This window comes from Athene cunicularia (assembly GCF_003259725.1).
Source record: "Athene cunicularia isolate RWA chromosome Z unlocalized genomic scaffold, athCun1 chrZ_part2, whole genome shotgun sequence".
Classification (NCBI taxonomy): domain Eukaryota; kingdom Metazoa; phylum Chordata; class Aves; order Strigiformes; family Strigidae; genus Athene; species Athene cunicularia.
Window position 1 is genome coordinate 6,652,613 of NW_020799143.1, and position 16,834 is coordinate 6,669,446.

At 36.6% G+C, this 16,834-nt stretch overlaps 1 protein-coding gene across 1 annotated transcript in view; it reads right to left on the bottom strand.

Moving 5' to 3' along the window:
• FBN2 (fibrillin 2) overlaps positions 1–16,834 on the bottom strand; it is a 171,695-nt gene that overhangs the window by 88,584 nt on the left and 66,277 nt on the right. Inside the window, exons 12-17 of the mRNA XM_026866024.1 lie at positions 11,654–11,773; positions 11,003–11,128; positions 10,253–10,375; positions 9,054–9,176; positions 3,092–3,244; positions 2,136–2,189 (exon numbers count right to left, since the gene is read on the bottom strand). Of these exons, the coding sequence (XP_026721825.1) occupies positions 2,136–2,189; positions 3,092–3,244; positions 9,054–9,176; positions 10,253–10,375; positions 11,003–11,128; positions 11,654–11,773 (699 nt within the window). The remainder of the gene's footprint in view (positions 1–2,135; positions 2,190–3,091; positions 3,245–9,053; positions 9,177–10,252; positions 10,376–11,002; positions 11,129–11,653; positions 11,774–16,834) is intronic.

Consider the following 16,834-nt stretch of genomic DNA (forward strand, 5'->3'; position numbering starts at 1 on the left):
TAAGAATAGGAACAGGCTGGTTTAACGGTTTTTGCCTCTGAGGAAAAGAGGGTTTTTCAATATTAAGTTATTTCTTCCCATATGGTAAACCCATTACTTTAAATAGTTCCCTTTCCCAATAAGAACAGAAGGGGTGCTGGCCTAGCTGTGACTTCATAAAAAGCTTGTTTTATACTTACACTGCTCAACTTTTTGTAAAGGACATTTCCTCTTTAATCGTAGTGCAGTTTAGATGGTAATTTACACATACTCTGATATGCATTGGGAAAAATCATGCTATGCCTGGATTAAACTCAAAGCTATGAAACATCTGAAAATTTCATAAGAAAGTATGAATTAGCATACTATTCCAGCTTTATATTTTCTTCAGACCAATAAGTTTTCTGTAGTTTACTAAACTTCTTTGCATCTTGGGGACCAATCACACAATTTCATGACCCTTTCTGTCCTTATCAAATTAATGATTTCAGAAGCTCCAGACCTTCCTGTTACTTTTTATATTGAACCAGGCTGCAAAACCTCTGTTCTCACCTACGTTCAGATTTCTCTCACAATGAGTCATGAAGGTTCTGTGCTTGCTAATCACAAGAGGAATGAGAGGAGTAGGGAAGTGGTGATGAGCTGCAGTCTTAATTAACAAGCTATGTATCAGCTAGAAGTCAAATAAAATCTCTATGACAAGAGCTTCTCTGATAAAGTGAATTCCCACTCACTCTCGATAATGAGAATGCATGAGGAACATAGCAGAATTTTTATTAGGGATTGAACACAGGATCAGTATTCCTCTCCTTTAGGAAATGGAATTGGCAAAGTCCCTTGGTATAAGCAGTGATAGGAGTAGCAGCAAGAAAATTGTCTGCAAGGTCACAAGATGTACAGAAAATACAAGCGTTTTTTAATAAACCTAAACAAAGAGGGACTTCAGTTGATACATGAACCTTGGAGAGATCATACAGTTCACAGAGACCACAACTGGTTTTATGTTTTTAGTGACAAATTGTATTTTCCATAGATAGAAAAGAACATCTAACCTCCCTATCAGACTATGGGCAAATTTTCCTGGTAGGATGCTGTTTGTACACCAATATTATGGTATACTGACATTATTTTTTCATGAAAAATAAAGATTTTTCAAATGGACTTTGTATAATTCACTGAAAAGAAAACAGAGAGAATTTACAAACTTTATGGATTTCAAATTACTTTTAAGTTTGGCAACATGTTAGAGAAAAACTATGCATATACACTTGCAGTACTGAACAGAAAAAGAATTTATTTTATTACGGTACTATTTTTAAAAGTTATGTAGACTATTACTAAGTATAATGATCAGAGAGTCTCATTCTGCTGAACTGGAGTTTTAATGCCAACAAGGATAAAAGCTATACAAATTAAATGCCTGGAAACATTAAATGTGCAGTATCTGTTTTAATTTGGCTGCAACTTTATTAATTCATCAGGGACCTAACAATAAATCATAATATTGTGTTCCACCATTCCTTCTTCAAACCGCTTTACTTATTTGGCAGTTGCAGCATGTGCCACCCCTACTTCAGGCCTATCTCAGTTGTTGTTTTTAAAATCCTTCTCTCTGCGGTACTCAAAACAGGAGCTGGAGCTGCGTAATTCCCAGTACTAAATGCAAGTGTTCACTTTCAGGACTTTTTTTAGGAGCATCTTTTATTACAAGCTCCCTTCCAACTTTAGCTCACCAGAGAAACAATCTCTCTGTGGACATAGTCCATGTAGTGAACATCAGATCTGGAGTGAAAAACCACTCTATTACTATCCCAGCTGTCTGAAAATCAACTGCAAATGCAAGTGGCTCCTGTCATTGCCCAAATGAGGGAGAACTGTCTTATGCCTATTCTAAAAAAAAGTTATAGGTAAAACCTTTAAAATGGATGACCTCTTTTTTCTTCCAGGGTCAGGCAAAATCCAGTATTGTAGAGAATTAATTCTCGTGTTTTCTTTAGGCAACATTTAATATTATACTTTGATAATGAAAACACTGAAATCAACACATTAATCTTGAGGAAAAAAAAATCCACTCTAGTATGTTAACAAAAAATATAACTCTAAGTATATTTTTTTTAACCTTGAATCATATACATTAAAGAAAATGTGCAACATACCTCGTCCATCCACAGTAATACCTATTCCACTGCTACACAGGCCATGGAATTCAGCTACTCAATTGAAGGAAGAGATGTGGGGGAAAAAAGAAAATGTTATTTCCAGTTTTTAATCTTTTTAATCCTAAACAAAATCAACCTGATCTTTTTTCAAAATAATTTTTCTACAGTGTAACTAATAAAATGCCAATATTCACATGAAATAACTGTTTATCATTAATATAGCTAATTACATCAAGGAGCATTCCACCCTGAACTTTCAAATATATACCAAAATGAAATTTGATAACAAGAATTAAACACTCAAGCGATTTCATTATCGTCTTGACAGTACTGTCTCCTTAAATTACTGATTTCAAGCATAATGTCAGTTTTACTCCGTTTCTTCTGAATAGTTTTCTGCTATCTCAGAAAATGATACTAAATGGAAATGCTGTCCAAGATACATCTTTTCAGTTCAAGAGAGTTTTTTTAATCAATCCCCAGGTTTATTGTGAAAACTGATTTTTATAAAATGAAATACAAACTTCTAAATTTAACATGGGCTGCTCTTAAACTGTATTGATTCAGTTAGGAAATTTACAGATTCATCAGAGAACTGCCTATTCTCTTTAAAGTATCTTTACTTATAGCCACAGATAAATCAGGAATGCAACTTCATCCATGTTCATAGCATACTCATGTTCTTCGTCTTGAATTTTGTCACAGTCTGGCCAGCTCTTGAACTAGGTTCACCTCTAATGTTACAATGCATAAGCACACAAACTCTCAACATAAAACACCAGACAGTTTTTCTTTAAAGGAGAAACCATTTCCAGAATTAGTGTACAACTCCATTCAGTACCCTATTCACTTCTCTTTAAGGCATGAAATAAATGAACAACCTGATCTGAACAACATTTTTTTTTTTAAGTCTGTACGTTCACTGTAGTAGTCAAACAAACACAAAATTTTACCTGAGTTTTTAGCAGGGCAAGGGTGACATGGCTCTCCAAAACCATAGTCAGGATTGGCACAGCAACATTCAGACTTTGTCACAGCACCATGGAAAGGACGGACACATGCTCCTTTTTTGATGCCTCCATAGCATGTGCTACGCATATGAGTATCTAAGAAAGTGCAAGCAAAGAAATAATTTCCTTAGGCTGAGAATGAAATGTCTGCATACTATCTCAATGAGAGCTTAAAAAACCAAAATTGTGTTCAACAAAATTGTTACATTGGCTACATCTGCATTGCTCTGCTACAATAATCCTTACAGTATCAAGGACAATTGTCAAAACAGTTAGCTCCTGGAGCTCTCTCCAGAGCACTTTAAAACCACCTAAACTAGCATACTGTGAACAAATTTAAAGCACTCCATAGGATCAATAAAGATGACCCACACACCAGAGCCACTATGTAAATCCACGAACACATACCTCAGTAAGAAACACAGAACGGCTTGAATCTGTTTCTGCACGTGGTGACTAATTTTTTCCTTCGAGCAGTACTACAACTGTAACCTGGACAGACAGATCTCTTATTTACTTCCAAAATGGTTCTTGATGTAGGATAAGTCACCAGCAGTCCAGGGTTGATAATATGAGCGACACTTATTTCTGAAGGAGGAGCACAGCCTCCTACTGTATTTACAAATTTTGAACAGAACTGCAATTTTAGCAGACGTTCAGACCAGCATTTATGTGACATGGCTATCTTAATAGGTTTATACTTAAGCTGGCACCACTGCTGGATTAGCGTCAGGATATCAAAGAGGTCCCAATACCTAGCTAGCAATGACAGTTTAGAAGTTTTTACACATGACTAGGTAGTGGGGAAAGCAGCACTACTGCCCAGAACATAAATTTCCGGGGGTTTGTGACTGAGAAGCCACCATGGAAATTGCAGTGCCATCCCTTGGGAGAGGGCTGGAGAACATGGCCAGGAGAAATCACAACTTACTACACAACAGATACCTGGAAGATCTCCAACCTCAAAAATCATGCCGTAAGAGACAACAAAAAAATTATACGGGACAGCCACACAGCTCCGGGACTCACCATGTGCATACTACCAGTCTTGCAGTTGGTTTAGTCATACAAATCTATTTGACTGACTTGTCCAGTAAGATGTAGTAAGATGTATCTTCCAAGGCAGGTCTTCAGCCCTACTTTTGGAGATATAACCACCTGCTACACTTACCCAAGAACTATGAGAATCTCTCTCAGACTGCTTTTTAAGTGTTCTGTTGCTTTTTTTTTTTTTTTTAAAGTGGTTTTGGGGTTTAGTTGCTTTGTTTTTTTTGGTCATTCCAGGGCTAGATTCCTGTTTCATACCTGCTTACAGGATAATATTGGAGATGTCATTGGACAGCTCACCTGAATGTGTGGTTGAGAACTGCAGGATATAGATGGAGTAAATAGCATTTAGTTTTGACTCCTATACATTTACAGACACTTGTTGATGCTACAGAAATATCCTATGTTTTAGGTATATTTATGGACCAGGCCAGAACATGGCCTTAATTTACGCTCCTTGTCAATCTCCCAGTAAAAGTACCACAAACTGTGGCCTGGATATGACCTGTCTGCACCCAGAAACTGAGCAGAATCTCAGGGAATCCAGACAGTTACCTCCTTTAAAAACTACCCCAAAACAACATAGAAAAGTTACATGAAAAATCTTACAGTGGATGTTCAATATCCTGTGTCAATCCAAATAAGAACTGGCAATTTCTTATGTGTTTTTCCTGCTCCCTGAGTGTTGTAAACTGGCTCCTATGAAACACAAATGTTTCTCTTGCTTTTGGTATCACATGGAACAAGTAGTTCTGGAGCACAGCTAAATGTAGCCCCTATTTCAGGGTTTACTTCTTGTCAAGAATCTAGGTGAAGCCAGTACAATTTGCTTGCACTTAACAGCAGGAAAAGATTACTATGCTTGATGACAATCAATAATTTTTGCTAAAGAAATGCTTGTTCATGTACTCTGCAAAACAGTTGCATCACATCCTTTCCCTCAACCTCTGACCTGTCCAGATGCCACTCTGCCATACTCTGCCATGAATAAAGGGGCTTGAATCATTGCCCTGTCACAGAAGGAAAGGCTTCCCCCTAGCTATGTGGCTGGGAAAGAATGGAGAAGAAATTCAAGGGAAGGAAATGGCACTGAGGGAAACTCTAGGGGGAGAAATGGTTGGAAAGTGTGAAAGAAATACTCTGTAGAAAGGTCTTCAAAGATGAGAAGTATGGGAAGCAGCTGGAGAAAGCTACAGATGTACTGAGCAACTGCTCTGCATAAGAAAAGAGCAAGTACATAAACCAATGTTGCTATAGAAGCAGCACAGGGAATATGGGGAGGATTGCCTAATTAGTTACAGGAAAACAGTCTTATCTACACAGTGATTCACAAAGCTTGTGCAGGATTAAGAACCAAGATGGCTCCTCCAGAACCAAACCAGCGATCATATGACAGTAAGAATGTCCTTCCCGGGCTGTCCTTCCCATGCTGACATCAAGGCTGAGAAGGACTGGCACTGTGTCTTGTCCACGGCTTAGTTGCTGTAAGCACCTCACCAAGCTCTGGTTCCCCATGTCATGACACTTCTGAGTGTGCACCTTACTGATGGACCTGCGCTGCTCCCCATGTATAGTTTGATCAGCCTTTGGCTACTAATTTCAGAACACTGGAGAACTTTATGCCATGGATCAGAGTTTAGCATTGGTGCTGCTATAACTGTCCACCTGTTTATAAGAAACACCACTGTATCCCAGAGAACAGCATTTTTAGACTTTTAAATTTTGTGGTGTAGCACTTCATCTGCAAATGTTATATGTGGTTAAGGTCAGGTGGACCAGTAGTTGAAAGTCAATGCACTCATCCAGGTGCCTTAGAAGGTCAAATCACACAATTCTCATGACAAGTGCTTTGAGGTATGGTTCTGTAAAATAAGCAGGGTAAAATAAAACTTAGTTACTCTGTCCTGATGGCTACAGCTCTGGGCAGAGATGTGAACTGCAGACTGAATTAGAAGTGTCTCATCAGAGAACAACCAACATTGCACAAAACTATAGCCATAGCTCAGTACAAGTTCTGAGGTGATACACAAACACACAAACACACACTCACAAATCCAGTAGCGGTATCTGAGCATGGAGCTGCAGTTAGAAGTATAGCCAAACCTGAAATGTCAGTTTGGCTCTGAGTATTTATCTAACTTTTCTAAGCATTTGTTCTCCCTTGTGGTATTTTTTTCCAAACTTGTATAACTGTTTTAATCCACAATTGTTTTGTGATTGACTTGGCCATATTTATTAATACTCAAAAAACCCTGATTTATTCTGTCAGTAGCCCCACCAGAACCAACAGCTCTATTCAGAAGTAAAATACAGCCTAATGTATGAGTATGAGAATTGGACTGTAGGCTCTTTGATTTTAACTTTTTGCTAATTACCCAGCACATTTATGGGAATACTATTACTTATTAACTTTCAGACTACAAATACTCTTCTAGCAGCAGAATGTCTGAAAAGTATATTCAGTTCATGCAATATAAGGAACCAAATAACTCAACAGAGAATTCCTGTAGTTAACACAGCATACATACATATGAACACATATATACACACACACACATACATAAAATTTGAACAGCAGATTGGCTTGGAAATTCTCTTCTAAAGGTCATGTATGAGGATATTTTTGTTACACAATGTTTGAAATTTCCTATGTTACTTTATGACTGCAATAATTACATCAATTTTTTAGGATGAATTTTCCAAATAAATCATGATTCTGCCTGATGGTTTTTGTCATATTAACAATACTTCCTGTTGAAAATTTAAGGATTTATGGTAAATCTTAAGGCTATATGATATGTGGAGCTGAACATTTTCAAATAAAAAATAGCATTCACAGCTGATGGTGAACTTGTGAAGCCTTTAGCTGCTAGAACTGTGGTAGCATTAGGTAAATGAAAGCACAGAAAACTGAGCACTGCTTTGATTATTTGCAGCTGTACCACTGACAGGGGTAAAGATGAGGCCAACTTGGACCACAAAAAAGGTACTGAACAGCTTGTACTCAAATCTGGTTTTGCTGCTGTTCCACTAAGCTGTGAAATTCCTATATTAAAAGGAGTATATCAAGACTCTTCTTATTGTTTTATCTTTTCATGTCTTTTCTCCAGAAGTTTAATAAACCAGAAGAAAACAACTTGGCTACTACATAGGAGAGAACAAGGCTCGCTTTTGTTGGTTCAATCTTTAGTACAGTTCTGCTTATTAAAAAATGTCATTTATTTAAAACAACAAATATTTGGATTCCAACTGAGAGACTGAGAAAGTGTTTTTGCTTTTTATTAGCCTATTTTTAAGCAATTCTGAGGTTTTTTTCATGCATTTTTTAAACTGATGTGGTAGCAGAAAGGGTGAGCCTTCACAGGTACTTGATAGGAATGCTCACACTAGACTTTATGTTCTGCACATTTTAAAATTTTATTTTAAATGAATTGATAATAGCAACATAACGATGTAGTATCTTACATCCCTCTGTTGCCAGATAAACTCCAAACACAGTGATGAAGGCTGTCTTTCCTTTACGCAGACACATGCAGATAAGACATATATGCATCCATCAGCAAGAACAGTCATTACACCAATTAATATATATGACTATTGCAGAGCTAAGCCAACAGTTTCCCCTCTGCCTTTACTGTTTCATCAACCTGTTAAACACCATGACACAAGCAGCTGGCATGATCTAATAACAGCTCCAATAGCAGTCCACTTGTGTGCATCTAGCACACAAGGCCACATACCAAACAAGAAGCTGATGTGTTGTGATGCTGCCAGAGGTGCACTTTTCACTCAGAGAAGCACCATTCCAGGCACATTTGCTTTCTGAAGCTTAATGTCATGCCTATCTACTAATTGAGCCTTCGTTAACCAACATGACAGACAATAGATACATTGATGAGCTAGGAAAGAAGCAACTTACAAGGACAGAGAGCTGATAATCTGATGATATCAGAATTAAATTAAATTGGATTAAATTGGTTTAGGGTACTTTGCAGTATCGCAGTTCCTAGTGCATGTAGTCCCATCACTCCCAGAAATTTTTGTAAAATTTATATTCCTCTCCACCTTTTTCATCAGCAATCAGTAGAAAACAAGTGATATCTCTTGCCCTCTACCCTTTTTTTATGCTTCATCAGGTTGAAAATGCTCCACCTTTCTCTGGTGAGCTCCCTGAAGCTATGCTAGAGTTCCCGGTGGGGTTGCACGAAGAACCTCTCAACTGTTAAGCAGCAACATTTGAAGGGATAAGAGGCTGTAGTTCCTATTATACAACAAAAGAATATTCATCAGCAGACTAGAAGGGCTATGCCTTAAAAACAAAAAGGGATGCCAGGAACAGTAAATACTATAATTTTAATTTACAGGAATAACAGGTGAACAAGAGGTGGTGCCACTCCAATTCCACAGAGGAATTGAAGCTTCTTGTCTTTTACTACTAGGTTTGTGGGATAGCAAGATTGCCTAATAATTCTTAATAATGACATCCTAGTTCACAAAACCAAGTCTATCTGTTTTTCACCATTTCTCCTGCTAGAGCTTCTTCTTTATTAACACTACAGTACAGAGAGAAAGAAATGAAAAGGGGAGTGTGAAAGTATCAGTGTTGCAACCAAGGTATGTACCTGTTATAGTGATCTGGAGCAAACGATACACAAATATACATACATATACACACACATACATGAACAAAGACACACAGCAGAACAAAAGAAGAATACTCCAGATTTATCCTAGCTAGAATAGATCCTCTGTAGTTTGATGCAACATTATCTAGAAGGATGCCATATAATGTATTTCTTTAATCTGACAACCTGATAATTCCACTTGCATTTCAATTAAAAGAAAGTATCTCACTTACCTACACACACACGACCATCAACTCCAACAGTCAAGCCAGGTGGACACTCACATCGAAAGGATCCTTCAGTATTTATGCAGTGACCATTCATGCAAATTCCTGATGTCTGACATTCATCAATATCTATCAGGAGGCAACACAATTCAACAAACTATTAGCTGTTTTTAAGCAAGATTACAATCAATATTTTTAGAACATTACCAAATGACTTTATGGTAGAGATGAATCATCAACATATCCTTGTCCTGTTTCTAATAAAAATCTCATCTTGGAATTACACTAAATAATCAAAATTCAAGCTGTGCATTAAAAAAACAAACAAACCAATCCAACCCAGAAAAACTCTAGGATTAGAGGAACTTCATAGTCTACATTAAGCAAAATTAATAATAAATTTTCCATTTTGTCAGTCCCATGATACTATAATTTTGTTTTATACTGTGGTTAAGGAAGCACCAATCACAGAATATCCATATGATGGTAAATCTTAATTTTGAAGAACTTTTCAATGGTCATTAATTTCTATCTATGTCAACAGCCCAGCTGCATGTACATTAAGAAAACTACAATTAATAGAAATGCTTTAACTTCAAATCAGAAAACTAACCATTTAGATAATTTTGCACTTACTAGAAATGACTCAAGTCCAAACCTACTGGCATCAACAGGTATCTCCCATTAGTTTGCTTAAACTGAAGATACATCACACTCTTTTCTTAAAATGTTTAATGTAAGTTTTCTATGACCCCACTTTTAGAAGTTTGTAATGCTATTTGGCAAATACGTTTTAAGTGTTATGCACTCTAAATTGCCAGAATAATGATGTGATAAACATACTTGTGTATGTTCATCAGTACAAAATCTTTTAAACTTCCCATATTGCTGCTCACTGTACCATTTCATGAAAGGTCTGCATATTTTCCTGCAGGAAATAAAATCCTCCAAGGCTTTTCAAAAGCTAATTTATCATCTATTGTAGTTTTCATAATACTATTAAATAATTCAGTTATTTCTTTCTGTAAGTTAAAGACCTATTTCTATTCTAAGCAGCTTAAGAAATCTACTGTAGTGAGTTAGTAAGGTATTAGTATGATATTAAATCCATGTCACAAGATTGCTATTCCTGCATGAATTAATGGGCAGGAAAAGCTGTTTTCAATCAAGATTGTCTTAATGTGTTACCTCTCAGTTCTACATACCAGTACAGTAACGCCCATTTGGAGCAAGAATAAATCCTGGTTTGCAGATGCATTTAAAACTCCCATCTTCATTTATGCACATCCCATTTAAACACATGTTTGTAGTGGTACACTCATCATGGTCTGCAAAACAGTGCAAAGAAAACTGCTTATAGTTCCACACCTTCCAGAAGATGACACAGTAAAACTAAATGACCAGGACTCATGTGACACATCCCGCCACTTGAAGATTAAATTCTTTTCACTCTGCAGACAATGCAGCAATTTTTCTTCCCATTGTGATCAGTTACTTTTCATGTTTCAGCAGTCTGTGTATAGGAGAAGAGGGTATGTCTTTCTTTCTTACATGAAAGGATAAAAAGCTTCAATCACCTGATAGAATTAAGAGCTTGTTTACCTATGAAGTTTGTTTTAGACACAGCATAGTCAAAACTAAAACCAGTTACTTCTACAGCAGTGCTGATACATGGAACGGTTGCTATGAAGCTTTAGGAAAAAATGTTATTCTTGGCACTGAGTTACCTGGGACTCTTGAGGAAAAATGTAGTTTCAAAAAAAATTTACCTCAATTTTTCTTTGAAATCATGCAGTTCCATACAATAACTGTTTGAATGCTGGGGAAAAAAGTTCACCTCATGTCATACCTTATTTCAAAAAAGGTAACCCTTAATGATCCTTAATTGTAGTATGAAGTACAATTTCTAGAATCACCAAGCTAGTGCCTGCCCCATTATTTCTAGGAGTTCTTACCCACACAATTTTTTCCATCTGCAGTCAGTTCAAACCCAGCATTGCAAATACACTGGAAACTTCCATCAGTGTTTACACACCGGCCATTTTTGCAAAGAACACCATTCTGGATGCACTCATCTATATCTAAGGCAAAAAAATAAACCCACAGAATCAGAGAATTACTGTAAGATAAAAATGTATATAGCGATAATTACCGCTTAAAAAAATACTGACATGTTATTTAGATATTACTTAGAAAAAAATTTCCAAAGATGGTTAAGAATTCATTCTTACTGCATCACAGACAGGAAAAATTATTATTTGACAGACTATACAATAAATGCTACGTTTTGTGATGCTCAGCAATTACTTTATCAACACCTTTAAAAAAGTATTCACACATTCATCTGCATACATACATAAATGTACACCTGTAATACTACTAGTCTATTTCTTGGTTTTTTTTGTAGAACTCTCAGCTTGGGTATTCCTTGGCCAAGTGACAGATACTCCAGAATAATGGATAAATGTTAAAAGACAACAACAGAACAAATGGAATGGTAGGAGCTCCAATTAATAAAACGCAGCTGTTGAGATTTACTGAAATCGCATTGCTAACTATGTTTTGAAATCCAATGGGATTTGACATAAGGGGTCAGAGCATCTTACCAATGCAAGCTTGTTTGGTAGGAGTTCTCTGGAAACCTGCATGGCACTTGCAGTAATAGGAACCAGGTGTGTTGACACAGTCTCCATTGGAGCATGGGTTTGATGTACATTCATCAACATCTGTTGGCAGCACAGAGGAGCAATAGTGAATTCACAATGTATACAATATTTTTTTCAAGTCTAGAAGTTTCTAAGTGAAAAAGATGGTAACTAACAGACAAATGCTAAATATTAAAACTTGTTCTTGGTGCAAAATTGCTACTTTCCTAAGAACTCAGATCTGCTCTTAGTCCAGCAGAAGAAGTTAAATGCTCCTATGTCATTTATACACATCTTGAAACAAACAAACAAAAAAGTACAAGGATTTTGAAATGTGAGATCTGACAGCTGCCTTGTGAAAGTGAACAACACTTCATTCTTCTTCGGAATAAAACCAATACAAATTAAAATTGGCATTTTAAAATTAGAGCAAATCATAACATCCCCAAACCCCCCATTATATTACAGATTTATTGTAGAAATGTGAGGGGGGGCCCAGACCAGCAGGATGGATTCTTAAAAAGACCATGATCTGTGTACTACATCTATTTATGCCCCGTTGCATCCTCAACACCAGTCTTTGTATCTGAGCAATGCCAGATTTAATCTAGCCCTTCTCTACAGTGTACCTTATTCTCCTTTCAAAAGGTTTTTGGTATTTGTATGCAACCAAATACACTTTAACTACAAATTTTAGGTAACTGCTCATAAATAATTCCCATTTGACACATGGCACTGAAAGCTTTAACTCCTTTCAAGAACCTATCCCAAAATTGATCCCAAGTGGTTAACAATAAGTCAGTTCTGTCTTTGGCCCAAGACAGCTATTCCCAGTTCTAAAGTAACACGGATTGTTCCTCCCTTTATGCTCCTATATAAAACTTCCCAGGATCCTTGCCCTCTGTGAACTGGGTAGTGGAGCATATGCCCACCCTGGTCTGGCAGGCAGGACCGCTGGGTCAGTTTCTCCTGCAGCTACCAGGCAATGATATGTGCAGCTCATCTCTGCTATACCTAAATCCACAAATTATAAACTGAAATGATCCCTTGATGAAATCCCTCTTTCTTCATCAACCACCTTTACTAATTTGACTTTTATCCCTACAGCTATGCCCTCCACTTCACTTACAGGTCTGAAATTACTCATCTCTTTGTTTAGATAGGCTTTAACACCCCAAAGCCAGAGATGACTCGAGGGGTTTTTGGTATCTGTCTGTAAACTGCTCTAGGAAGCCGGGGCTACGTAAAGCCACTTCTGATCAGTTCTTAGTAGTGATGATTTTCCACGCATTTTGCTGTGTATACTACCAGAAATACCAGGAAAAACCCAGCATAATTTTGCTGATCATTTGTATTCACCCTTTATGAGGTCTACTTCTAAAACTTTGTTTATTACATCTTGGAAATGATGGGGTGGAATGAGAAATTAAACTTTCAAGAACATTTATATGCTGAACAAATATGTACTTCTAGAAAGCATTGTGCCATGAATGACCTGATTCTAAAAAATGGCAAAAGGTTAAGTTTTGTTCTAATTTAACCATAAACAAGGCACCATATTTCACAGGATTTACTGTGTTAATGCATAAATAGTTAAAACCTATAGCATCAATATTCAAATGAGCTGGTGCTCATTAACTCTTGGTGCCTAGATACAATCAGATCATGCTGGGTAAACAGCTAAATGAATAAAGGTGAAGCAAATAGAAGAATCAAATACCTCCTCTCATGAATACTTAGCTCATTCACATTTGCATAGCAGCTGACACCACTACTCCAGTAAAAACACAAGAATGAAGCAAGATAAAGAAAAGAGAAATTCAGAGCGTTAAATACAGTGAAGAAAACAGTAACTGCATTTTTATACTGCAGTAGAGTTCTATGTAACTATAGTAGCTTCCTGCTCTCGTGCTTCTCCACCATGCCTGGCTATTGGGATGCCCCTTCTCATGAGTGCTAGATTGGATATTTTTTCCTCCGTGTTCATCTAATGTGGGAGGTCAAGGAAGATTGCACATAATTCCTTCAGAACAAAGTCCTCAGCTACCAAAAAAATGTCAAACTCTGTATCACATTTTCACATGACTAGTTTGTCAAATGTCTTAATCCAAATAATTTACTGTGTATTTATCTTGCTTCAGTATAGGGGATGACAGGGGAAACTTATAAATACTAGATAAGGTATTCATCTATTTTGTTTAGTTTTCCTACAGTGAATTACATTTATGATCTCATTATAGGCTTCAACTTGCTTCATCTGTTAAAGAAAACACTCATGCTAGAAATGGATCTCACTGCAAATTAATTTATAAACTGTACAGCAGGAATGCAGTGTTTCCTCTATGAAATAGCTGACTTAAGCTTAGAAAATCCTTCCAAAGCCATGTGCATCAGATGATTTCCATACAAAATATGCATCTTAAGATGCTCTTATTTTTATAAGCTTTTGATAAAAGAGAGAAATGGCAAATATATGTTAATATAAAGGAGCTGTTGGCTTTGAGTTCACATTGCAAGCATGCATATTCCAGAAGTACAAACAGGAAACATCTGAGACAGAGACATTTAACTCATTTATTCTATCTCCCAGACCACCCCTCTTGAGTGTCAAGTATTTCTCTTTCACCACTTGCATCACACTTATCTCCAGTTTTCAGTGTTTCACCTGTAACACTTGTCAGAATTTCACTAGACACAGTACAGAACTTCCAAACTCCCCTTAAGACTTACTGCAATGAGTCTGAAGGTATATTACAGAATTTTAAATATGGAGATTGGTATTTGCAAAACAACTAAAATTAAACACAGCAGAGTTACAGGCTTGCTGCCACTTTCAAAGTTTCTACAGTTTTATCCAGAGTTTTTAGAAACAGAATGAAATAAGAAAGGTAATATTACAACTTATCATTTTGGGTAAAGGGCCTGACCATTCAGTGGCAGATCACTTAAGACACCTACCATTCTTTGACACATCAGAGATATATGAGAGCAGCATAATACAAGTTTAAGTCAAAGAACAGCATGCGATGTTATTATTTTTTGATTTGGAGGGATAATTTTAAAATTAAACTTTTCTTTAACTCTTTACAAAAATATCTAACGATTTCTGGCTCCTTACTTTATTGCTTGGGGAGTTGGCAGCCAGAGAGATAGAGTTGTATGGAAGCAGTGTTCATTTATATACCATTAACCTTACCCCATGCAGTGAAAGGTAACCGTTCCCAATGGCCCAAGACTGTTCTTTCAGTAATGAGTACCCAAGTTAGACTCAAGCAAGCCTTTAACATCATCTAGTATGTATCACTATACACAGAAATTCCATGTAGTTAAGTTCATGTCTACATTTCCAAGACAACTTTCAGTGTGATTTACTGCAACTACCATTCACAAATCACCAATTCAATGTGGCACTTAGGACACTCTGGCTACTTCTTTATAATACAATTAGAAATTAACAGTGAAACAAAGCTGTGTTATCTAAGACAAACATTCATAAAGTATACTCTTTCATAGAAAGTCTTCTGACTAAAAGCAGTCACTCAAAAGGCAAGCCACTGAAGTCTTAATATCATTAGTGATGACTGCCTTGTTTCACACAGACAGACAAAATGACACTTAAACCTGCTGGAAGTCATTATTGGTATTTTTTTCCACACTTTCAATCTAGGACATTACTATAGTTGGCACACCACATTCTGCTTTTTTAAACCAGCTGAAATTTTTGTTTTGATTCCAGTGCATGCAAAATTGCTTCAATTTTTAGATCACTGTTTCATGTTGAGCTGTGTATTACAAAGTCCATACAAAGTCCAGGCTAAGTTCCCTAAATGAATACAACTTTTTCCTGGGTCAACAATATTTTGTTTCCATACACCTATCAATCTAGTCTTATAATTTTCAGGAACTTTAACCTCAAACTGAAAATCAGATACAACTTCACTGTTACCACAAGCCTGGAGTGGAAGGTGAACGGCAAGGCTGGTAACCTACAGGGTGACTCCACATAAGAGAGAGACAGAATACCAGCCAGCTGTTAAGAACACAGTATATCTTTCTGTCAGTCAATTTCAGCACCCAGATAAATAAATCTAATGGGACTTTTAACACACAAATGGTTGGCCTACTTTATTTTTTCATGCATGATTTCTCCAATGAGAACTGAAAATGAGAAGTTTAATTAAATCCATATAGTTGTACTTGCTGTGACGAAAGTATAAAGGGGCACAAAGACAGAGCAAAGGAACAGGCTTAACCACAGAGTTTAAATTCTGTTCTGGACTAATCGCAAAAGCCACTCTCAGGTGAAATTAGTACATTAATATCTGGCTGGGAAGCCAAAAAGAAGCCAAAGGCACGGAATGATTTCTTTTGTGCCAGTGGTTATTGAAACTGGTATTCACTAAGAAAAGAAGTCAAAAAGGTCACCCAAGCTCAGGTGAGGCCTTTGGTTTATCTACTTACATGAAATTTCGTATTATTAATTCCTAGTAGATAATCTGTACTTACCTCTTATTTTGGAGTAAACCTTACCACCTGCATTAAGATTCACTTTGGTTTGACTTTATTTTCCACAATTTTCCTAAACTCTTAACTTTCATATGCCACATTATCAATACATGCATTTGATTAATAATCAAATGCTTGTAACAGTAACAAACCCTACTAATTTTTACCTTAGCACTGCCATCTATTTTTCAAGCTTTGCAAATAAAAAAAAGGGCTTTGTGAGTTTAACAGCATTCAAATCTCATACGCCACAGTGAACTGATACTTAATCACATGTCACCTTTATGCTATCTGCTGATATGACGCACGAAATAGCTCAGTCAAATTTGTCTTACCTTAATACAGAATGATTTTAGGGACAGGTGACACTGTGGCTTTTCATGGTATGGAGGCTCATTGTTTACAGCTATGTCCTCTTTCAGTATATTTCTTCATGAAGAATAATTCTTTATAAGCATGAGTAAACATTTATCGCAATCATGCTGAACCACAATGCTATTTATCACTGCTTTTTAATGATTCAAAGACAGGACGGTTGCCTCAAAGAGTACAGTTTAGAAAGGCCTTTCGCTTTTTTCAGTTGTTAGCTTTGTAACAACCACATATTCATGTTTTTATCATTTATCTCTATTTCTA